At 33.8% G+C, this 24837-nt stretch overlaps 4 protein-coding genes and 1 pseudogene across 4 annotated transcripts; 1 reads left to right on the top strand and 4 right to left on the bottom strand.

The window, feature by feature from the left end:
* Positions 1 to 76: 76 nt before the first annotated feature.
* Positions 77 to 3851, bottom strand: LOC122594470 (proteasome subunit beta type-2-A-like). Its single transcript, XM_043766921.1, has 3 exons — positions 3580 to 3851; positions 2163 to 2286; positions 77 to 563 (listed from the first exon to the last, which is right to left on the bottom strand). Exons 1-3 carry the CDS (start codon positions 3735 to 3737, stop codon positions 249 to 251), a joined length of 597 nt encoding a protein of 198 aa, XP_043622856.1. The 5' UTR covers positions 3738 to 3851; the 3' UTR covers positions 77 to 248.
* A 2249-nt stretch (positions 3852 to 6100) lies between these two features.
* On the bottom strand, positions 6101 to 8690 carry LOC122593533 (U-box domain-containing protein 10-like). Its single transcript, XM_043765955.1, has 2 exons — positions 8299 to 8690; positions 6101 to 7082 (listed from the first exon to the last, which is right to left on the bottom strand). The coding sequence occupies exons 1-2, from the start codon at positions 8628 to 8630 to the stop codon at positions 6311 to 6313; spliced, it is 1104 nt and encodes a 367-aa protein (XP_043621890.1). The 5' UTR covers positions 8631 to 8690; the 3' UTR covers positions 6101 to 6310.
* Positions 8691 to 11696: 3006 nt separating this feature from the next.
* Positions 11697 to 14770, bottom strand: LOC122592730 (annotated as a pseudogene).
* Positions 14771 to 15695: 925 nt separating this feature from the next.
* On the bottom strand, positions 15696 to 16832 carry LOC122592731. Its single transcript, XM_043765026.1, has 2 exons — positions 16009 to 16832; positions 15696 to 15909 (listed from the first exon to the last, which is right to left on the bottom strand). The coding sequence occupies exons 1-2, from the start codon at positions 16205 to 16207 to the stop codon at positions 15731 to 15733; spliced, it is 378 nt and encodes a 125-aa protein (XP_043620961.1). The 5' UTR covers positions 16208 to 16832; the 3' UTR covers positions 15696 to 15730.
* Positions 16833 to 20380: 3548 nt separating this feature from the next.
* Positions 20381 to 23269, top strand: LOC122592989 (heterogeneous nuclear ribonucleoprotein 1-like). Its single transcript, XM_043765319.1, has 6 exons — positions 20381 to 20532; positions 20624 to 20664; positions 21085 to 21248; positions 21832 to 21931; positions 22072 to 22241; positions 22486 to 23269. Exons 1-6 carry the CDS (start codon positions 20489 to 20491, stop codon positions 23026 to 23028), a joined length of 1062 nt encoding a protein of 353 aa, XP_043621254.1. The 5' UTR covers positions 20381 to 20488; the 3' UTR covers positions 23029 to 23269.
* The last annotated feature ends 1568 nt before the right edge of the window (positions 23270 to 24837 follow it).

The raw sequence follows: 24837 nt of genomic DNA, 5'->3' as shown, positions 1-24837 counted from the left end.
TACTTGTGCCAATATTTCAAAAGGAAGTGTTTATATAAACGAAAATAAGTATTAAAAGGAGCAGGTATCAAGCATCTTCAACAAGAAGGTTTCCCATCACAGAATAATGGTATGACAATTTAACAATCACATGACAAATTAAACCATTAATGTCATCTTTTAGCCCTAATCTTTCCTTCAACAATAACAGAACAAACAGAACAAACACAAAGCCATACATAATTCAAAGGCGTTACAAGCTTCATCATTTAGTCCTTTGTGGTCCTACGCCACGAGTGTTCACGGGCCCCGTCTTGGTCAACGATCTTGATGATGAAATTCTGCGGAGCAACAACTAGCCTGGACCGAATTTCCTCAATGCACTGCTCAGCAAGTTTGATGGCTTCATCAACCGTCATGTCTGCATGGTAGTGACGATCCATCATGGACAGAGCAAAGTATGAACCGTAGCCAAAAGCAGCTTTGTCAACCTTGTGCAGGGTGGCAATGTAGTCGATGAAGTACAGAGAAGGGCCTGTTTCTTTGTCATAGCCGGCTAGCACTATGTTGACTTGATAAGGATTCTGCAAAATGAAAATAGTTCAGATGCGTAAGTACCTGTAATCATCTAGGTTCTGGTTAATAACCAATTCATAATTTTTGGATAATGCTTTTATCAACTTTTTACAAATAGCAGAATTTGTGAAACAGTCACATATGATTATCTGATAGTATCCAATACAGTCCATTGTATTGCAGTGGATTATCTGATTCTCGCAATCTCGCTATTGAATACCAAAATGCACATCCAAACATCCCCTAATAAACGTAGCACACGCTTTATAGAAAAATAAAGCAATATGAGACGTAACAGTCGACGCAGATGCATCAGTTGAGTGTTTCAGATGCAAATTTTTTGTCAATAGCAGAACTTATAAGTTGAAGCTCAAAGTAACAAAAAACAAAATAAGATGAAAATAACGGAACGTGCCAGTCAATGTAGGAACACAACTGATCATAGTGTATAAACAATATTGTAAAATCTTGAAGGCAACAGTCACCATGGTTTTTTGTATTCCCATCAGGTATTAGCCAAACAGTTTGACACCAGGTGTTCCAAATACAAATGTTTTCCTATAACCACCCCAAATGGCTGAGTAGCAAAGACGGATCTGGTGGAAAGCAGTCATTTTTTTACTCCAAGTTCAATAAACTCTAAAACCCTTCTTTGTCCAGTCTTTAGCCTTTTTATAGTAATTAATGTGTTAACTAGTGTTAACTATGATAAGAAAGTCAATCTAATCACAACAATAACCTAAAATCTTTGAATTCGAATGCTTTAGACGGTTGTCTACTAGCGAGCATTATAATTAGACTGCGTGGGGACTTTCAACTTGTTTGGCATGTTCAAACCATTTGACCCTTCACCCTTTTAGCTAGAGCTTGTTTTTGATCCATGATGATTACATTGAGATAAAACACAACCCAAAATAACCCATAGGAAGATGCGTCGAAATTTGATCTTCAGGAAATAACCCACCCATCAATCCCCAAAAAACTCCCAATCTGTTCGATACAGATGCACCTTCCTGTCCTCTGAAGTGAATACCATGTTTACTTGGAAGTAAGAAAATTGACAGGTAATCAAAACCCTTGGTCCTGATAGCATGTGACATATTGCCTTCTAAAAAAATAAAAATAATACATCTATCAAAATATGGGCAGAATTTGAGTAGACCCTTCTATGTATCAAATAAATCCAGTTACAATCAATTCCACGGAGACCAGACCACTAGAGTATAATATTTTGTTGGCATGACATGCCAATATACAACACAAATTATATACGACCGATATCGATAATACAAGGGTTATTGTAAAATCCATGCTTATCATATATCTAGGTTTGTGTAACGTTAGTTAACCCTAAACCAAAACTCAATTTCATCACTAACTTTTAACAGATTCACCATCTAACTCTAAGTAAGTGATAAAAGAAATGGTATGAAAGGCACAAATAAAGAAAGCAAGATACACCATAAATGAATTCTATTTTCGATTCCATTGAGGTTTACAACTGATATAATATGACTAACCCTCAATTTTGATGTGGAAATAAAAGAATACGTGAACACAAAAAGATCATATAAATGGCTTCTTTTAAAACATAAAAGAGACAATACCTTTCTCAAAGCAGTGGCAAGTTCACCGCGCATGAAATTAGCAGCAGCCTTGGTAGTCAGTGGGATCCCATTTCGGAATTGATACAGAGACACATTCTTCTGTACATATTCCGTGAATTGAGCTCTATGAAATAAAAGAGGAAGAAATCAAACAAGAGAATATTGATAACGAATCTAAGTAGTCATAAGTTTTAGTATAAAACTTTCTCAAAAAACATAAAAATAAATAATGGAAAAGATGAACAACTTAAGTATCATGCAACTATGCAAGTTAAATAAATTTTGAATTAGCAATTAGCTTCATGGCCAATTTAAGAAAAAATCGAATGATAACTGTTTACAAGGAGAAGATAGATATCCTGCGATAAAAGTTCCATGTCAAACCAATGAATGGACTCATAGAGTCTTTCAAATAAACTTTTTTCAGTTTTAATATGATCTTGTTCTACAATTTCCAATCTTTTGTTTTGCCCCACGGTTCAAAATATTTTCAAATATACACACATAATAACATATCTGTGGTTCTTAAAACATAACTCCTAAACACGGCAAGCAATAAAGAAAAAGCTAACTTCTTTTTTCTTAATACACAAATTGTTAGCTTTTTTGCTTCATTTTAAATGATATTATATGTGCAGTTTTTAATATAGCAATCCAGTGTAAAACTTCCATTCACTATTATTTTATCTTCATTTAAAAGCTTAGTACCAGCAAAAACCACTACAACTCTACAAGCACACCAAAACATACCAATTCTTTGTCTACACCATTCTAGTAATGTATTTATGACAATTACTTTAGTCTCTGTCGCTTACAATCTCAAGCTTCATGCTATACACATAAAGCAGCAAACTTTTTATGCATATTGAAAAATATACTTGCCAATAATTTTCCATTAGCCCCGTTTCGTCTTCATGACTTCCCAAAATTTGATTTCAACCTAACCAACCCACCATAAACCGCCTCAAAGAAGTAAATCAAGCTTACCCGTCAGCTCAATAAACTGATGGTACTACATACAGATCCAACCATACCAAATAAACTATTCTAGCAAATCGCTCAGCCTAGGATCTCTTAAAAGCTGACCTACAAACGTAACGAACCTAAAGGTCTCGGGGACGTGGGGTTGAGCATAAAAAGCTCCTTAAGGTAAAAATGATAAAGAATCCTTCATACCCTTTTTTTTACTCTTTTTGCCTTATAACCTAAAACCCTAATTTCAATCAAACATAACAACCTAAACTAACATAAAAATAATCTATTAATAATACCCCACTTTACCCTAATTTCATATCAAAGAATTTACACAAAATACATACAATTAAATTTATATATATATATAAAGCAACGAACTTTATAACAAAAATAAGAAAAGTAAAAGAGGGGTCAGTTAATTTTTTTTTATTTTTTATTTTACCGATCACCAGCTTCACCACTAGCACCCATAAGTTTATGAGAATCCAGAATCAAGATTTTGTCTTCGTTAGATTTATGAACCAAAATACTATTGACTGCAGATGTATCTGCAACCACTAATGCAAAACCTTTTCCCACCATCCCAAATACACATTCCATCTTTGTTTTTCTGTATCAATAATCTGTATCTATCTCTTTGTGTTTTTTGTGTGTGTGTGTGTTTGATCTTTGGTTTTTCGATTTTATGAATTGGGGAAGGAAGTGGCTTGGAGAAGAAGTGAAGTATTCGGGCCCGGATTTAAGGGTGTGTGAACGGCCCAGTTTTTTTTGTTAAGGGCCCAAAAATTCAATGACTGTTATTCTGTTAATATTTGTTTGCGTAAAATTCACTTGTAAAATAAAATAAAATATTAATATAATTAAGGATTATTCCATAAACCTATATGATAACTTATAATTGTAATCGCCAATGGGTTCAAACCCAGCGGCATTCCGAAGTCCTGCAATGATGTTTGGATCCTGGGAGACCAGGGTTCGAGTCTGAGCAGGCGAGGTTTTACCTCCAATTTAACGTCGTGTCTTTTGTAGCGGTTAAATTGGTGGGTTTTCCCTCCCCTGTGGTCCCTGACTTCGTGGATCGGTTGCTAGTGACTGCCTGTCCGTATGGATGTAACGGCTAGCCGTCCCGTGACACGAAATTAAAAAAATATATATATAATCAGTTTAGATCTAGTATTTTCGACTTTAAATTTGTAATAATCATAAAACTTAAGATTGAAAGAAAAAATCAATAATGAAGAGTTTTGATTGGTCGATAAGTTTCTTTTAATATTTAAGAAAAATATGAACTTTTCTTACTATTACGATCTATTAGCAATTCATTACCATTAATTTAAATTCATCTGATTTAATAGATCTTGAATTAATCTGAAGTACTTTTAATCTGCAAAGTTTATAACTTTATAAGTAGGACGTTACATGAGCCAGGAGTGTAACCGCATTATTGTGCTTAATTTGGTCTTGAATATTAGGAAACTCCAACCTTAATTTTGTCATGTGATAGGATATTCGCAAAATGTTGATGGCAAGTAATGTGTAACGACGATCCATGAATCCATCCAAAAACAATATGTGGGGGAAATGTTCATACTCACTCAGTCACTTGAATTGGTGGCCCAAGAGTGTCTACCGGACATCATCATATTTACAATGCTCGATCGGTTATGTGTTTGTAATTTTTTCCAAATTTCCATAGTAATAATCGTTACAAGAACATTTAGAAAGAAGGTAAACTTTCAATGTTTTTTCTCTTTTCTTTTTCTTTTCTAACCATTTGTTTACAAACCAAAGATCATATTTCTAACTGATCGAGCCTCATTTAACACTGCGGTGTCTTAAGTGTACCAACTTTATAGACCAAACCATGTCGCTGCTCAACCATCCAGTTAGATTGTGTTGGCACCCACCCCTGTATTATGTTTTGGTAAATGTTCTCTTTATCGACATCCCACTCATCTACTTGGGTTTCTATTGTTTAAAGGTTAACTTGTTTCGTCCACGAGGTTTGTTAGGCTACTTAAAAGTCCACTGTATTTGAAACGTATGATGCGATCAGGGTGTCACACAGTTGTATGTCAGTGCTCTATGTGCAGATTTCAGGTTTACCCTCTTCCTCTAAAATATTCACTTTGCTATGAGGAGCAATAATTCACCCTTAGGTGTAGTGAGGTTGAATATATGCTTTTGCTTTTATGTTCATTCGAGTTCCAAGTTTCAAAAGTAGTGCTGGTCAATACGGTTAGGTTGCTTTTTTCATCTTCAAAGTATTTTTTGCGTTGGTACAAATGTAACCCGTTAGTGTAATTTTAATGGATCTATGGTACCCCTTCATCAATATAAATATATAATATTTATTTCGCTAAAAACAGCACTTTCCATAATCTTTTCTTTCTCCTTATCAGACAATTAAAGGTGTCAATAACCAATAATGTTAGAAATGTTGATGCATAGGGGAATGAGATAAGTCTCCACAACACAAACTTACCTTTTTTTTGTAGGTATCATATCTATTGTGTAAGGCTTTGGGTGTCGTGTGTAACTGTGTAAGCATCCGAGAACTAAGAAGCTACGTTTTTGAGTTGATTCTACAAGTCTTCTTTGGAGAACCCAAGAAAAAAAAACATATATCTTCATCATCTAATCTATCTATGCCACTAGTATCAATGCCCGACGAAATGAAAGATCTTATGAAGCTTAATAAGCTAATACTATTGTTCATCGCAACCTATTCTGCTTTAAAATTTGCCCTAGGGCCAAGTGTTTTACCTTTATCGTGCGCGGGAGTCTGGCAATAATTTCTTGACAAATACAAAGTTACCTTGTGGCAATGGCAGAATCTTTCCCCTATTTCCGTTGGACCATCCTTTTTGAGAATGAGCTGGCCCAGTATCTTATCAACCTGACCAAGTGCAGTTAAATAAACTACGTCTAACTCCTAATCAGATCCGAGAAATAACACTAGCTTGTCAAAACGGGATATTGCATATTTATGCTCCCAATCAAAATTTCATTTTCACTAATAGACTAGAAGTTGAGGTAGATATACAAGTAAAGGGGCTTTCTCCAAATCTTAAAATAAAAGATTTTCATTCCCCTGTAAGGTTAGTTAAAATCACCTTGTCATTTTCAGGGCACTGTAGAGAATACCTCAGATACTTCCTACAACACTAACTCTACGTCAAGCTCATGCTTCTTTGAACCATATCTTGTAATAAACTTTTTGCAGTTTCTGCAGTCTTTTCTGAGCCATCAACCCTCGCTGCAATATCATGAACGATCTTCTCAAGAACCGATGAACTGAGTTTCTTTTCTGGAGGGGAATCCCTGAGTAAGTCCAATAGGGTCCTGGCCATGTCTTGTGCTTCAACGGTTCCATACACAGTTAACCGTAACAAGCCAGGAATTGCACCTTCGTTCAAAATTAGTTCTCTGTATTTACTTCTGCAACTTTGGCACAATGAAAGTAAAGCACTCACTGCATGTTCTGTGCTAACTAAAGATCCATCTTCAATTGTCTCCACTAATGTTAGTATTCCATGATCGGCTTCTGTGATAGTTAATCTTCCTTCTTCTGACTTCAAGATGATTTCAATTAAGGCAGTGGTTTTCTCAGCAAATTTAGAGGATTTTTTGCATTCTTTAAGGAGGTTAATGAGAGGAGGGACTGCTTTAGCATCAGGAACTGTAGTCGGTTGTTCTATCAAAGTAGAGAGGTTATAAAGGGCAGTGACAGCATCAACTCTTCCTTGAACGGTTCCACAACTAAGGATCTGAACCAGCAGTGGTATCACTCCCGATTCAACTAGAATTTGTTTATTGGGTAAGGCCGTCGACAATGTCAAAATTGCAGCAGTGGCTAATTCCCGCAATGTGGTGGCAGTCTGGAATTTGAGAAGCTCAACAAGAGGAGGGATAGCACCATATGTCACTATTTGTTCTTTGTTTCTGGAGTTTAAAACAAAAGTTGAATACGACAAACAGTCAATCTACTGATTGGGTATCTTGTTAAAACAATCACAATAATAACTGATATATGAATACGAAATCTAAATGAAACAGCAGGATGAAACATAGAGCATACTATTGAATGAGAAATAAAAGCTACAGATTCAACAAAACTATGCACATCTAGTTAACAAAGCATATATCCGAACTTAAACATAAATAAACCTTTATGTTTTATTGCTCAAGCCTCAATGGAAAAAATTAGCATTACAGGGAAACGAAGATGAACACAATTGTCCTTAATTCTTCTACCTTCAAGTTTTAGAAATTAGTGTTAACATAAAAGTTATACCAAAGTTGTTATAAACTTAACACTAGCTAGAAGTTGCAGTATCAAAATTAGAAGAGGGAAAGGGGGGGTATGAGCCCAACAATCATTCATCCAAACCCTTAAGGTATCAACTAAATAAGATACATAGATTTGAGCTTCTGTAAAACAAAACCGATAAACTGCATGTATGATCTGATAAAGTAGTCTTACCTACAAGCTACTTAGCTAGTTAGCTAGTATTAAAAGTAAAACAAACAATCACTATAAACAAGAGCTTTGTAACTCCTACATAAAATAGGCAGAATTATGTTACAAATTTTAGAGTCAAATTCTTAATAACTGTATTCACTTATTCTTGCAAAAACCTCATGACTAACTCCACACTGCTTCATTAACTTAACTGTCACTAAATCTGTAACATTCTGCACCACACGATACGATTCCATTACATCCTTCGCATTTAAACTTTCGGCAATCAAAACAGGCACCAAAATATACCACAACTTCTTACACAATCCAACAACAGAAATTAAAGGCCGACTATCATAGTATCATTTCTCGCTTACTTAATCCCTTCCGAAACCCTAACTCACCTACTAACACTAAAATATCAAATCAAACACTCAGGATTTCATCAAAATACTTAAAATATGATATTCATCATTACAAAACCCTAGCTGAGTAAATCTACAGATAAACAACAACTATAAGCAGTATATATATGTGCATATATACAAAGATGAATAAAAACACTAACAACCTGAGGCTAATCATTAGGAAACCCTAACTGACTAAATCTAGATATAAACAACAAAAAATTAGCAGTATATATATTATATATATATATATATGTATACATGAAATGGAATGGAATGAAATGCTGACCGTTCGTTTCTAGAAGCGAGATTAAGAAGAGCGAGTAAGGAAGCTTCGCGAGCATCATGAACTTTGGAATAAAGCATAAGAACGAGCGGCTGAATAACGCCGGAATCGGCGAACTTAGTACGGATTTTGGCGGAGGAATTACGGTTACGAATCAAGCTGCGAATCTCTCTAGCAGCTTGAATTTTGGTAGGGAGATCTCCGGCGATTAACTTATCGGAGATTTCTTCAATTAGTGTTTGTTTTTTGTTAATATTATTAAATGATGCTGATGGCGATGATGCTTTTGCTGCCCCATAGCTATTGCTATGGCTAGGGCTATCTTCTTCTCCCATATCTAAACCTCTGTATATATCTATCTGTATGTATATATCTGTATCTATCTATCTGTTTCTTTTTAGTTTCTATGTTCTAGGCATTGATTGACTGATTGATTGATTATTTTGATTCAGCTTTGTGTTTTATAACAGATAACACTCTGCTACTTACTAAAGTACCGAGTATTATATTTTAGGGATAACTCCTGAAAATGTAATTAAGTGTATGGCTAAATGTTTATTATAGTAACTAACTATCAGTTTTGGATATTGTATGAAAGTAACTTGGTAAAAGAGTCTAAAACATTAAAATGTGACTTGTTCCATCATTAGCCAGTAAATACTTAAGTATTTGAAAATGTAACTAAGTATGGTCAAATGTCTATTGTAGGAACCAACTATCAGTTTTGGATATTGTATGGAAGTAACTTTGTAAAAGAGTCTAAAACATTAAAAAGTGACTTGTTCCATCATTAGCTGGTAAATATTCTATTTTCTTTTTAATTATTTCTGATGTGGAATATGTGAGCTGGTGGTGACTGAACCTGTAATCCCGTACTCCCGTAAGAATCGGGTCTACTTGCTTTCCTTTACACAACTCAACAATTTTGAATTGACTTATATTCCACCTCTCTCGTAGCAAATAAACACGAGCAGCAATACAACAATACGTATCCTATGTGTAATACCCCTTTTATTCATCTTGCATTCCTGTACAATGAACTATGCTATCACATTTTATTAACTGTTAAGAGTATTTAAGAAATGACACTTACTTTTAACAGCTTTCCCAAAGATACTTAGTATTTGCGGTCAAATAATATATGAGGAATTGAATCTTGCATATTCTAAGAAAGCAATTGCAATAAAATAAAAAAAATGAAAAATTAGGGTTTTCGGTTTCCCCCCTTTTTATATCTGCTACAAAACATGAATTACTTGTAGATAAATGAAGGACATACCTTGATATAGCAATGGAAGAGTTAATTAGACATTGATCGAAGACGAATTTTGGATTTCGTATATATGTTGTATGTGTGGATTTGGTTTGGACTTGTCGTGTGTGTGTGTGTAAAAGTGTGTGAAATAAGAAACTGATCCAACGTTTGTTTTTATATGTAAGTTAGTTTTTGTTGTTACTTGCCACCTCACATATTCCACGTCGGAAATAATTAAAAAGAAAATAGAGTATTTATCGGCTAATGATGAAACAAGTCACTTTTTAATGTTTTAGACTCTTTTACCAAGTTACTTCCATACAATATCCAAAACTAATAGTTGGTTCTTACAATATACATTTGTTCATACTTAGTTACATTTTGAGGCACTTATCCTTATATTATATTAGAATAAAAATTGTCTGTATGGATATACGAGTAAAAATATTCTCTTTTTTTATACAATTAATTAATTAAAATCTTTATATATAATAATGAAAAATTGTCTTTCAAAATTATTTTTAAAAAAAATATTATTTGACATGTCTGTAGTTTTTTAGAACCATTAGATAGAGGCTTATTGAAATAAAAAGAAAATGATATGTATTGCATAAGGCGATATATTAAATAGTTAGACATTTATCATATAAAATATAATTTTTTTATACAACTAATCCTAAAAGTTACATTCAGCATTTTACTAAAAAAAAAAATTAGACCCTTTTATACCAATTAATTTTTGTTAAAGATAATAATTAAATATCAATATTGAGATTTGCTTTTGAGACTTTTAAAGTCAGCAAGTCACCCACCTTAGAACTACTAGATAGAGGCTTATCTATATTATATTATAAAGTAAATAAAGTTTCAATTTTCAACTTTTAATTTCAACAATGTACAAATGATAATACATGATGTACCATACATCAATGCCTACAACTTTTTCTCTCCTCCATAAATCATTTTATCACTCTAATTCTTTCAAAATCTTTTATCTCAAAAACCGTACATCGATAAATTATAAAAATTATATGGGTGTTATTAAAATTTCATGTTTTTTCATTAAAGATGTCATTCGATATACTTTCGACGAATTTTTAAATCTGATGGCGGGTCCCATACGGCTAAGACATTTGACTATGACACTCTATCACTTATCACCTCCTATCACCTATCACATATCACCTACCTATGACCCTCACCATCTTACCGCCACAATGCGCAAGTACTTGCTCTCGTCAAAATAAAAAGAAAATGATATATATTGTAATGATATATATTGTATAAGGCGATAGATATACAATGTGTTGTACAAATTCAGATCATGGACAAAATGACATTATTTTGGCATTTATATAATCTGAACGAAAATTCTTAAAATACATCACAAAATTAGTAATATTTTGCAATAAAAGCAAAAAACTAGTGGATATAAATGAGACATTCAACTAACTTGAGTTGTACAAATTATCCTTGAATAAATTAAAAATAAAATAGTAATATAAACTATGTCACTTTCATAAATATTTCACAACTTGTTCATAAACGAACAGAAGGATCTGTACAAAATTCTTTAGGAATTTTATTTTGTTTTCTTGTTATATAATATTACTCCATAAAATAATATGTAAAACTTTTTAATAGAATATAAAAAACATTTTTAATGAAAACAAATATTAGTAGTAATATCTTAATTTTTAAGCAGAAAAACAACAAAGGGAAAAAAATGAGTGGGACCAAATGGTAAACATTTGGGTTGGAAGAAAGGAGAATCTATGTATGAGAATCTAACAAATCATATAATGACATTTCACATAAAGACAACACATGCATATATACACTTAAAAACAAAATACTTATAATAAGTACACTATACACTTTGATGTTTAAAGCTGCATTGAAAACTTAAAGAATCATACTATTTGAATAACTTTATATTATGATATAATCTAATATAATGGTTTTTTGAAAGAGCAAAAGAAAAGTTTGTGTATCATTATACTAATATTTACAAAGTTTACATTTTTTCTTTCTGGCTATCATATTCACATTACATGATTTTATATGTATGTCCTAAAAAACCTGAAGGGATGATAGAAAAACGAATCTATCTTCGGTGAAAAAAATCATATACCACCAGTAAGAAAGAAAGAAAAGACATGGTTAACCGTCCTAACGAACTTTTATATAATCATCATTTATCAGTTACAAGAGGATTTCTTCGTTTTTCCATATCCTCCGAAAGATGATCTATCATGATTTCCGACCCCTTATAGATGACGATTTACACTCCGATCCACTGCTAATGTATCATCTTTTATCATTAACTCCCCATACCTTTTGTTAAAATTGGCTGTGCTTTGATCCATGATTTTTGCAGGTTGCACTTCTTCAGTAGTTATTGGGCCAGTGGGTCCAATCTTGTAAACACCGCTTCGGCGGTTCCTGCCACTGTTTGGGACTGCTGGAAAAGCGGATGAATTGCTCCAGTTACCACTGGTTGTGCAGGCTGATAAACACTACTAAACATTCCATGGCCAGCTTGTGTCGGAGTATATGCAACTTGACTCCCTTGAGAATGATCATAGAAAGAATTAGTCCACAAACCAGACATGTCTCGACCCAGTGCACCGGTCCATACACTTGAGCCTTCACTCTGCAAACAAATATAGGATTCACAACCACGTTAAAAAACCGTATAAACTTAGTGTACAAATTAATGGCTTTGGAGCCCTTGTGCGCTGTATAGAATTGTATATAGTTGTTGACGTATAAAGGCACAAAGACGTCAACGTACTCTAATGGATAGAATCAAAAAAATTATCTATAAAATAACATTAGATGGGTTAAAAGTTTGAAAATCATCCGAAGTGTTTTATGACACGGTAAATATACAACCTCTAACTTTGCCAGAAAATATATATACTTGTAGCACACTAGGTATTTGTAGATTAATAAAAACGTGGACTAAAAGTGTGTTCAGGTCAACCCAGCCCATTTCACCTCGTATGAAAGTTATCTGAGATGACCTGTTACCCAACCCACCCATTTTTTCATATCTAACGTATATCATGCATGATACATAGTTTTCATGTGTCACATCCACTTATCTCACTAAACTTTATTATATCTAAATAATTTTTTAACTTTTAAGGAAATGTATATGGATATTATGTCCAACATGGGTAGAATTAAGAGGTGTTCAAAGTCCTTAAATAAATGCAATAATGTGAAGAACTGCACAACTCTAGAAGTAGAAAATTAGATAAGAGAGATGATATGTTGATTCAAAAATTACAAAAGAAATGAACTAACCTGCTGACCAGTAATGTAGACATTATTTTCTTTGAACTGTGATCCACCAAAGTCTTCATTAGAAGTCGAAATACCAGTTTTAGTAGCTGATCCAGCATTATAGCCCGTATATGCCGAGGCATAAGGTCCATAGCTTCCCGGCAATCCAGAATGAGTTGTGTTCCCTGAATTACTTGCAGCCTTGTGTGGAAGTGGATATTTAGGGCTAGCCACTAGTGGACTTGGATACATATTAGCAGCTTGAAGTTGTTGTGGGAATCCATTACTCATAAATTGATGAAAGCTGGAGGAGGGATATAAAATGGGGGGAAATATGAACCGTATGGGAAATAATTTGGAGGGAAATGGGGTAAGTGAACCCCAGCTTGCTGCCTGAAAATGGGTAATGATTGTTGAGTCACAGCTAAGGAGCTTTGCATAATCCCACCAGATTGTGTGGTGCCTATCGAAGTTGGACCAGCAGCAGGTAACATTTGCGAGTTCCCAACCTGTGAGTCAAATTATGCGCAGTTAAAGCAGTAAATACTGCAGTCAAAGCAAGTAGCCATGGCAATAACAATCTGTTATTTATGAACCGGTCGTATGGGTTATCTTTTTTTTGGTAACGAGTCAAACGCATACACTTAAAAAATATAGCTAATAAAAAAGTGGGCAGAATGGATTGGATGGTTACCCAAAGTGCATTTCAAAGCATATAACCTCCTATATTTGCTTTATCCAACAGATTAGATGATTGTTGGAATAATATTATAGGTTCTCTAATCACATTAACACATGAAGCTTAGTACTACAATTTGAAGAAAATACTAAAGATCAAAACAACCTGTAACACTGTTTTCTTCTCTGACACAAGCGTAAATGACACAAAACCTGTTCTGCTTTGTTACCTTACCTACCCACTCTGCCAGGTCAATGTAAAGACACAAGCCTAACCTACACAAACCTCTTGAACAGATTGTGGAGATAACACCGACACATTTCCATTGTACTTGGTTGGAACCCCAGTTCAATGTAAGGGTGACATGCGACCATCAGCGTCAGCACCAGAACGATAGAATTGAGCATAATAGCTTGCTGGATCAAATAGTTGCTGAGCCTATCAAGTGAAATAGATAAATAAATGTATACTTTGAAGAATTTCTAATAAGCCAGATGTATAGACTTTGCGCTTCTGAAATTGAAGACCTACTACAAAGCTAGGGACCTGCAAACCATCACTTCCCTGAGACTAGATGCTTTCAAAAGATGTGAGGTGGCAGCCAATCATTGGTGGCATGAAGCCAAAACTGAAGTTAGGAGATGTTTGAACAGCTGGGTATTGATGGCCTGCAATCGGGAGTGAAGTCTCTTGCTGGTCCTCGTTTAATGCTACATCACCTCCGGCTGATAAATTTTTGGGTTCGTTACTAGAGCATGTTTGACGGTCAATATGATCTCCTTCATCACCAGTTGTGAAAGCATTTTGATATCTGAAAATAATAAATAATTAATCACTGCCACTATGCAAGACATAATCACTCAATTTGACATAATATATCAGAGGTGGCTAATTCCAAACGATTTACTTATAAATGGATTGATCAGGGTTATGCGTATCTCTTACTAGGCAAACATATGTAAAAAAAACATCAGCTAAAATCCCATCCTATCTATAAAACATTAAAAAAGCTTGAACAAAAAGTACTGAACCTGACCCAACCCTTTTGATCAGAACATGAATACCATGCTAACCCAAAACCAGTGTTGACCCATTACCCAACCCTCTCAGTTTATTATGTGTAGAATATATCACAACCTGGGCTGCTCCTTTATACTTTCATCAGCCACCTCAGAAGCTTCAGAATTCCTGTCACTCACTGGACCACTTGAGGAGCCAAGATCTAAACCAATACTGCCATCAAAACTTCAAAGCAAAACCCAAGTTTCTCGGCTTTGGGGACATGAAGGTGATTTGGAATAATATCATGTTGACCATCTGAAATGTGCGAACCCTCTAGCTTCTTCTCGAGTCCACTAGTACCATCCTTTGAATCAACATTGCAGGATGCAGACAGGGTTGGAATGAAAACTTCAACAGGAAGTCCCACTGGCTTAATTGTCTCCTTTGAGACGGCCCCTTGAGCAAGAACACTGTTTGTTGGTTTCAGTTTTCATTCCATACTTGAACCAATTGCTGAAAGTCATTAAATTGTATTCAGTATCACTATGAATAGTTCGGCACAAGTCCACTAATTAAAATAACACTGACAACTCACAAATGACTAATTTCTAGACTACTAAAACTTCATATTTGATATACCTGTGTAAACATATAGAAAATATAACTCATTTAGGGGGTTAAAAATTATAATTTCACCATGGTTCTGCAAACCATCTATGTGATACATCCACTCAAGAATGATGCACATATACAAGCGTTATCATCGTTTTTTGTATCACTGATGAATTACAATTCACAATGGATCAACTAATTTTTGTTCGATTAACAAGATTACAATATGACTTTGATCTAAAAAATTCTAAATGTGTCGAGAACATATTAAAGGCACAAACCCTGGTTGATCTTAATAAGTGAGTGAAGATATTAACTTTATATAAATGTTTTTATTCTTGCTTCTTATCACACTAAAACTACAACAGAATCAACTATTTTTTGATTATTTCATAAAATCAACATATACAAATTTAAATTTTTATTCACTAAGCAACAGTGCATGGAAAATACTAAAAACACGAACATCCCCTTATTGATATCAATATTTTTATTACATAAGCCCATTTGATCATTCTTCCCAACTATATATACTTTTCAAGTTTCTCCAGGCTGTCATCTCTTTCTTAATATGATAGATTTTTCTGTTTTCCTCAAATAAGAAAATCATCCGAGTTTGCAAATTCTAAGTTAAGCTTGATAATACCTTTTTGTGGCCCAATTGCTTGTTGCGGCCTATCATTATAGTTTGAAGAAGGCTTCGGGATGGAAAAGGGAACATGAAAAGATGCTGCTTTGCCTTGCAAGGTGGAGTTTCCAACCTCAGAACCAGCTGTCATATTCAGCACTCATGAATCAATTCGGGAAAAGAGAAATACATAAAATTATGCAGCACAATATGTTTGTCATTAAACAAGAAAGCAATGCTTACATGTAAGTGACTTGATCTCATGGGGGGTTGCAGTAATTTGGTCAACACAACTTCGTTGACTCCCAACTTCACTTCTGATTGTACCCACAGGAAGCCGTGAATCTTGTGAAGGCATCAGAATAGGATCTGAATCAGGCAGACCAAACCCAGGTGAAGGTAATAACATCTTAGAAGCTGGCATGTTGTTGGAACTCAACATGAAGGGTACATGTGTGCTACCGGACTCAACGCCAACAGTAAGGCCCTTACTTGCCTTAACAGTAAGGCCTTCACTTGAATCATCGATGAGACCCTTTCTTCCCTCAAAAGTGGGGCCCACTTCAGATAGCTTCTTAACAATGTCCGCAGACGAATGTGTAGCAAATAAATGATAGTATTCTGGGTACCTCTATCAGGTACAATAGGTTATCTCTGCTTATTAAATATCGAACGCAATAGAATCTAGTGAAATACCACCTTCTAGCCACAATCTTTTCTATTCTTTTGACCCTGAGGCATAGGCAGATTTGGACCATTTTCTGCACCTTGATTAATTTCAATACCCTGTACAAAAAGTAATTTCGTGCCACCACTTTCACCTGAAGAAAAATTAAAATAACATCACTTATGCATAAGGTGGCAAGCTAGGTTTGGTAAGGGGGTCATCCCTTCACTGCTCACCACAATGCCTTGGAAGAGCATTTTGATTTCTTCAAAAACAGGGTATGTTGTCTTAAACTTCAAGCACTATCGTCAAATGTTGGAAACACAATCTACTCTAGGTATTTATTAGTATGAGTCAAACTGTATCAAATCAGGTTCAGTTTACCTGAAAACACTTATTTACCCATTGACAGCAACATGTTGATTATGACTAAAAGAAGCATTATCATTAAACAAAAAAAAAAATCTTCAGATAAAATGTGTTCAGGGTTGTATTCATATAGCTTTTTGGCCTTTCAATCTGCTTAACCGGGTAGACCCATTTTTGTGACTCATGATCATCTTTTAGCTACTTTATTTACTTGTTTGAGAGATTACCAACCCAAGCCGATTCATCCATAAAGTAAATGGGTCAACATTGCAACCTCACTTAAATATAATATGGGGATATAAGACAAGCCTACTTAATCATACAAGTAGAACTACTAAATGCAAATGATTATAATATCTTCTGGGATTGTGATGATGTTACAACTGTTAATGATGTTATCAGTGAAACGGATTCAAGAAGACTGAAATGCTCTGAATGCATATGGTAAATTACTAAATTACCATATGACATGTGACAAGATGAGCAGTTCCAACGGCCACCCCTATTCCCACGTCCCTGCATCCCAGGTTTCCATCTGGGCTCTGTAAATTCTGAATTCAGAATTTGCAAACAAGAGAGTAGGTTTAATCAATGAACTGCAAGCGAATAGAGTGTTTGAAAAAGGATTACTGCTAAAAACAAAAGGGTAAATGCCCAGGAACCCTTAGTCCCATAGAGGAATTTTTCCTCTCAAGCTAGGGACCCTGCAACGCTGCCTGGCGGTGAGAACCCAGAAACCTTGGCTGGTTGAATATGCTTTTGCAGGGAGAGATGCTACTATACGTATATAAATACAAAAATATCTACATGTATTTATTTATTTTTATTTTTTTAGAACGGCTCAGTTTCAATATTATGAAGCAGAAGTGCAGAACAATATAAAAGGCATGGCATCCTGCTAAAAACTTCGATAATCACAGTTGGATAGCAAAGTGTTTATTATGCACACTGAAATTAGTATGGAAATTAGTGCAAGAGTACCATATTATCAAAATTTTCTCCAAAATTGTTCTCTTGATTAGTGGCGAGTCAATATTAAAGGGAAGAACTTTCTTCATGTTCTGCAACAAGTTTCAAACTTTTAGTCCCGACTTATAAAAAGAAATCATTAAGAGAACACAAAGTGAAACACTATGCTATATCATTCAACTCCCACTTGGCAATTATAGTCCACGAAATCGTTCCAACAACAAAAAATCACATAAAGTTAGCAAGAACTCAGCTACATAAACATACAATTTGGTTTTGCTATCTTGCATCACCGGGTCACATATTAAGAAGCATTTTATAAACTCAACCTTTCCAACAATATGGAAATCTGCAGTTATTATTCATATTACAACGTAGATAATAAATTAATAATGCACTTAAAAAATAATGAGTTTATTCCAGGCACATTAGCATATGCCATTATGCCCCACAGGCCACAGACACACACAGCTCTAAAACAATTCTATGATTATAAAAATACTCAAAAATATCAAGAACACCAAAAATAGTACCCGTAGTAACCTTGAGAAAGAAGCTGCTGATCGGTGTCGTTTAGATCCATGTTAAATTCTTTAGGCATTGTATATATATCATCATCACTACAATCACCTGTGATCTCTTTAATGTTTTGGATTGTTTTATATACTTTGTTTGGTATTGAAACCCTGCCCCAGCCACACTCATTCTTGACACACAAATGATAATATCTCTAATGATTTCAAATGCTATAGAGATATAAGTCTGTCCATATGTATAATTGTATATGTGTGTGTGGAGACAGACTTCATTAGGGAATGAGCATTAATTATTGTATTTTTATTTTTTTCTTGCATATAACAAGCCCAAGGGAATGAATTTTCTGATGAAAAAGACTTTGGCTAAGGGTTTTTGGATTTATTAAAATTTTGGTTTTCTTCTTTTGGGTTTTTTAGGCGACAAATGAAGGGGAAACAAGACCAAAGCGAAAATGTTTTGGAGGGTCTTAGCTCAAAGGCGACCCTCTCGAGTTTCCTGACTGTTTTTTAGATTAAAGTAGTTGAAAGGATTGCCCCGAAACAAGTCACTGTCAAATAGCTCGCCCTACTGAATTACCAAATATGCATTTAGCTCGATGACTAATAAATGGGTTTGCGCTTGAATCGAAGTGATGAAGTTTTTCGAGGAAAATATGACTCTTATTGACTAAAAGTGGGTTCTTCGCTTTCCTTTAAAATGAAAGTTGCTATGGAGTCCTTGCTACTTACTTTGTTTGATTTAAAAAGGGCTTTTATTAAGGTGCATTAAATAGTTATAAATTAATAAAAAATTCAGAGGTGGACTTTTAATATGAAAATATACAACTTTTTATATGCGTGTTAACCAAAACACTAAAATACCCTTAACTTATTTTTACTTCATAACCACCTTATATATATCCAAAAAATAGCCTTAATGAAATAGCTATATTATCATATTTTATATCAATTACCTATACACCAATAACTTACACTCCTCGTCGCCGTCACCGTCAGTCGTTACCAATACAAGTTGGTGCCGCCACACTACCACATTGTCACCATCGTTGTTTTGTGCGGATTTTTTTTTAGTGTAATGTACGAATAAATGTCACTAAGGGCTCCTCAATTCATTAACATTAAACCTAATACAAAATGTACATAAAAAAAACTTTGTATAAGTTTTTTTTTTTTTTTATGTATTTTCTTAACAATTAAATCGAATGACATTGGTGCAAAATAATATGTATTTATATTTCTTTTTCTATATTAGATAAAAGATAATTATTGTGATATTATCATTTAATAAAAAATAACTTATTTGTCACTTTCAAATTATTTTTTAAAGTTCAGTTTTTTTTTACTTGTGATGTCATAAAATTTTTTAAATAAAATTTATTGAATTTTTATTTTTGTTAGTTTAAGATGTTATTTTTTTTATTATAAATGTTTTTATTTTCTTTTTAAAAACTATAATAATTTATACATGGTACTTAAGTTATATCATTTAAATAATATTGTCATGATAGATTTATAATTTATTCGCATATTACGAGGCCTAGTAAGCTAATTACTAAGGTATATTATTTCGATGTTACGAGTACCATTGAACTTGTGCAATTTCAATAACGAAGATGTAAAATGTTCATTTGAAAATTAAAATTTTTATGAAAACTGACATTGTGATATTAATTTAACATAATGTGTTTAAATTTTGTTTTTTAGAAACACAATGTGTTTTTATTGTGTAATCTAAAAACACATTGTGTTAAGTTTTAAATCAGAGTGTGTTTTTGATAGGTAATGAAAATCAAAATATTATTCAAACACAATGTGTTTTATAAAAAACAATTAAAAATACACTGTTAAATTCAGATCACAGTATCTTTTGACTAGTTTTTTAGTTTTTACAAAAATTTCAGTTTTCAAATAATAACAAGGTTTTATAAAACTTTATTAATACTCCTGGGTTAAATTTGACTTAATAAGGTAAAAAGTAATACCTATAATTTACTCCCGCGTCGTACGCAAATATGGGGTTTGCTTCCTCCCAAAGTAAAAAGAAGTTATAAAAGCCACCGACCTACAAAAACTTATAAAACCCCAATACAAACCTATTTTCTTTTCCACCACAAAATCGCCGTTTTCAACACATCAAAAATCAAAACCCTAAAAATTTCCCGTCAAATTCTTCGAATCTTCAATGGCTTCCAAGCGATCTGACTATGGCGATGGTGCCAGTCCTGGGTATGTCTTCCTCTTTAAATCTTACAATTACTTTTTTACGTTATTTAATCCATAAAGTTTCAACCTTTAATGTATTTTTATGTTTTTGCAGCAAGATTTTCATTGGGGGTTTAGCGAAAGATACAACCATTGGTTAGTTGTTACCTTTTTATTATTATTTTTGTATTTTTCTGTTTAAGTTATTGAATTTGAGGATTATGCTAATTGTTATTTTAGACTGTAATTAAGGTGCATTAAAATATTGTGTATAAAATAACCGCGCCCTAAATATAATTGTTACCCTTTGACTGTAATTAAGGTGCATAAAGTTTCAGTCTTTAATATATTTATATTTTCCTTTTATGTTAGCTTAACCTGTAGGGCTATAATTAATATTGTAAATTTGTAATAAATTGAAACAAAAAGTACACTTTATAGTTTATATCTATGTAATGATGTCTTAGGAAAAGTCATTGGTGCTGTTGTAAGCAAAATTCTTAATTTGATGATTTTTGTATATGTTTATTTTGTTTTGTATTATGTATATATAATTATGTGTGTTTATATGTATAGATACATTTGTGAAGTACTTTGGAAAGTATGGAGAGATAACTGATTCAGTTATAATGAAAGATCGGGCGACTGGTAGACCAAGGGGTTTTGGGTTTATAACATATGCAGATCCTTCTGTTGTTGACACTGTTATTGTCGAAACGCATGTTATTAATGGCAAACAGGTTAGTTTTAATTTATTTTTATTGTTTTTGTTTATTTAGAATTTCAATTTGTTTTTTATAAGTTTTGATCTTACAGTTTGTGTTGTGTTTATTTGAATGTTAGCAAGTTTGTAAGATGGTAAGTGTTGTAACTGAGGATGTTTAGTTTTTTTGGAGGGGTCACATTTAGGTTTTTGTGGTTTTGGGGGTATGTGATTTAGCTTTTATATAATTTGGTAGTATATTGTATGTGTCTCGATTTGTTGGTATCCGTAGAGTGGGTGGTGATTGCAGTCTTTTAAGATTATTTAAATTCTTGTGCTGACACATGTAAGGTGTTAAAAAAGGTGAATCTTTTTTACCATTAGGAGACTTTTCTTATGAACCTAACCCAACCGAATTATGGGATATTGGGTAGATCGCAGTTATAATAGTAGCAGTAATAGCTAATGACTCGATGTAACAACTACACTGGCTTATTCTTATGTTGGTTGCAGACTTAATAATCAAATTTTGGTATCGAGTATCTAGATAAATGTATTAGTAAATAGGTCTGTTGGTGGTTTTGTTATTTCAACTGATTTTGCTTGAATTTTTTGACTAGGTTGAAATTAAGAGGACTATTCCCAAAGGCTCTGGTGAGTCCAAAGATTTTAAAACTAAAAAGATATTTGTTGGTGGTATACCGACTATAGTCACCGAAGGTCAGCACAGAACTTATTCTATTAACTAAACACTTTTTTTTTAATTGTACTTTGATTTCTATAGATAATTGCCTGCCAATTCACCATTGATTATTATATGATCCAATCTCTGTTAATATTCTTATATGTATTGTGTTCAGATGAGTTCAAAGAGTTCTTCTCGAAGTTTGGAAAGGTAGTTGAGCATGAGATTATCCGAGATCATGTGACCAAACGCTCTCGAGGGTTTGGATTTATTGTTTTTGAAAGCGATCAAACTGTTGATGAAATTCTTGTCAATGGAAATATGATTGATATGAATGGTACACAGGTAAGTATAATTGAGGATTGTCTTAACATTTATGAAGCTCTGGCATGTATTCAGAATCTGTACAAAGCAAAGGAACAGATATATAACACTTGTCCCATTTTTCACTCACGCGGATCTTTGGTTTATATGAATCGTAATTGTAAATTTGGTCAAAATTTACTCAATGCTATATTGTTTATTTCTTGGGTTTACATAATTGTTTTTAGTGTAGAAAAAGATAGGTTAACGTGTTACTTTGGTGTAGGTTGAGATCAAGAAGGCTGAACCAAAGAAATCCTCAAACCAAGGATCTCATTCATACAATAGGGAACCTAAGCGTGGATATGTTGAAATTAATGGTGGATTTGATGATTCCTATAACAGTTATGGTCCTCGTCCCGGTAATTACGGACCTCCCCCTCCTCCTTATAGGTCATATGCTGGAGGATTCCCAAGTAGGTTTGCAGATTACGGGCCATACGGGCCTGGTGCCAGTGAATATAATAACCGCTATGCTGACTATGCAAATGATTATAGTGGTTATAGGAGCGGTGAGCCATCTCTTGGTGGCTACTCTAGTCGGTTTAGTTCCTACAATAGTGGAGGGTATGGTACAGGATACACAGGGAGTGCTCTAGGTGAGTTTGGTCGTGGTAGTGGTGCTAGTAGCTATGCAAGTTATGCTGGGCCAGGTGGCGGTGCAGGTTATGAGCCAGGTGCAGGTTCTGGTTATGGTGCACCTGGAGGGCCTTATGGAAATAGGGCAGGTTATAGTGGCGGTAGTCGTTACCACCCTTATAGCAGGTAGACAACTTTGGTTCAGAATCAGATAGACATTAAAAATCCCTTACAAGACACTAGAAGATCAGCAAGAACTTTAGAGTATCAGAGTTGGCTTTTGCATTAGCTAGATAGCAAGCCTATGCTGTTTTCTAGCGAAGACAATAGAGTCTATTTAAACCTTGATATTTGTGTACTTTTCGTAAGGGGTTCTCGTTCTTAGATGTATGTTTGATTTGCAGATCTTAAGAATATGATTGTTGCTATTAGGTTATGTCTTTAGTAATTGACCTTATGTAGTTTATGATCTTTGGTTTTTGAATCCTATATGATTTTATCCTTGTAGGCGACTCTGTGCCCCTTGTAGGGTACATGAGTTTATCTGGCTGTTATCTGATGTAGGTTACTTTTATAGTTAGCCGTACCATACGCTAGATGGTGTTTTGTCGTTTAATCAGGCCTTTATTATAGGCAACGTATATAAACAAAAGGATTAAGCAAAAAGTTTTTTATTCAACAAGTGACTGCTTTTGTAATCTATATATACGATTGCTGACCATTTGTTGTCTTGACTAGAACCAGAATGCACTCCTTCCTTGTGTATATCTGGTATTGTATGCCTAGAGCTACTTTCGGTTTTCTCCTCTTTAGCTCGAAAGTTCTTTTTTTTTTTTGTTATCTAAGCAGTTTGGCGTAGTTCTATGAAGTTTTTTCAGGAATCGATTTAGTTGGTGCTTATGTTGTGGTTCTATTGTTTTTAAGTATGAATTGTTGCAAATGCATAGGTAGTTAGGCACATAAATAGTTGCTATAGACATAGGTTATTGTGAGTGAAAACAACAATGTTGGTTGAACGGCGGGTTGGTGGCCTCTGGAGTGGTTATGCTGACGGATCAACTACTTTTAAAGATGTACCATTTATGGTGTGTTGGTCTGTATGAGTCGTTTATTATGTATCATGTTTGTATTCCGTTTTAAACCATGTATATGTTGAATGCAACAAATTTTGGGGATGGACACAAAAAGGCCTCCCGTTTCAAGGTTCGGTTTCTATTGACTTTATGTCCATCCGATAATGTTGGCACCGTTAATCGAATGATTTGTTTTTGGCCTTTCTTGTGGATTTTTATTTAGTACTTGTTTTATGATATAATTTTTATCCGGTATGTACAGAATTTACTACTATTTAGAAAACAATCCCTCTCTCTCTCTATTTATAGTATATAACAGTAATTAAAATTAACGGTATAATTAAAAATAATCACTGCTAAAAGAAAAAAAAGGTGTATCTTAAAATTAGGAACAATCAAAGACTCAACGAGTACCTTGACGCATTCTGCCTTTTGGATTGGTCTTCTAATGCTTAAATCATCAAAAAAAAAAAATTTCTTATATTTGATTGATATCATCAAATTTTTTATGTTATCATAAACCTTCTGAAAAATTCTGTCATAAATAATGCTTAAAAATGTCGTGTACATTTAAATTGTCAACACCTATGCTATTATTTCCTTTAGTTTGATTTAGAAAAGCACAAACACTTTCTTTAGGATAAAGATCCTCTAAAGTTAAGTTGTTTTCGACTTGTTTTTTCAACTTGTGAAGTTGAGAGCATCTTGACCTTTGGATTAAAATCAAAGGTCAAATCTTGACCTTTGATTTTAATCCAATGGTCCAGATGACAACTTTGCCACTTTTTCCCGTCGCATCCATCTTTTTTAAATGTTGTCTAGACTAGAAGTACGACTTCTTTTTAGTAGAATACCAACTATAAAATTTGCTATAAAATTTGCTACCAACAAATTTTATAATTTACAAATTTTTCATAAAGTATACT

The sequence above is a fragment of the Erigeron canadensis genome, chromosome 3 (genome assembly GCF_010389155.1).
Source record: "Erigeron canadensis isolate Cc75 chromosome 3, C_canadensis_v1, whole genome shotgun sequence".
In the NCBI taxonomy this organism is placed as follows: Eukaryota; Viridiplantae; Streptophyta; class Magnoliopsida; order Asterales; family Asteraceae; genus Erigeron; species Erigeron canadensis.
Note: the sequence above shows the minus strand (reverse complement) of the source record. Positions and strands in the feature narration are given on the sequence as shown.

What these genes read in the sequence shown, in the direction of transcription:
- LOC122592731 (XM_043765026.1), bottom strand. Translation starts at nt 16,207, where the DNA reads ATGTTGAGTTCCAACAACATGCCAGCTTCTAAGATGTTATTACCTTCA. An exon ending in TGAGATCAAGTCACTTACAT is followed by an intron (nt 15,910 to 16,008) that starts GTAAGCATTGCT and finishes TGAATATGACAG; the next exon opens with CTGGTTCTGAGGTTGGAAAC.
- LOC122592989 (XM_043765319.1), top strand. Translation starts at nt 20,489, where the DNA reads ATGGCTTCCAAGCGATCTGACTATGGCGATGGTGCCAGTCCTGG. An exon ending in ACCGACTATAGTCACCGAAG is followed by an intron (nt 21,932 to 22,071) that starts GTCAGCACAGAA and finishes TATTGTGTTCAG; the next exon opens with ATGAGTTCAAAGAGTTCTTC. An exon ending in TTGATATGAATGGTACACAG is followed by an intron (nt 22,242 to 22,485) that starts GTAAGTATAATT and finishes ACTTTGGTGTAG; the next exon opens with GTTGAGATCAAGAAGGCTGA.
- LOC122594470 (XM_043766921.1), bottom strand. Translation starts at nt 3,737, where the DNA reads ATGGAATGTGTATTTGGGATGGTGGGAAAAGGTTTTGCATTAGTGGTT. An exon ending in AGTGGTGAAGCTGGTGATCG is followed by an intron (nt 2,287 to 3,579) that starts GTAAAATAAAAA and finishes TTTATTTCATAG; the next exon opens with AGCTCAATTCACGGAATATG. An exon ending in TTGCCACTGCTTTGAGAAAG is followed by an intron (nt 564 to 2,162) that starts GTATTGTCTCTT and finishes TTCATTTTGCAG; the next exon opens with AATCCTTATCAAGTCAACAT.
- LOC122593533 (XM_043765955.1), bottom strand. Translation starts at nt 8,630, where the DNA reads ATGGGAGAAGAAGATAGCCCTAGCCATAGCAATAGCTATGGGGCAGCA. An exon ending in CTCGCTTCTAGAAACGAACG is followed by an intron (nt 7,083 to 8,298) that starts GTCAGCATTTCA and finishes TTTAAACTCCAG; the next exon opens with AAACAAAGAACAAATAGTGA.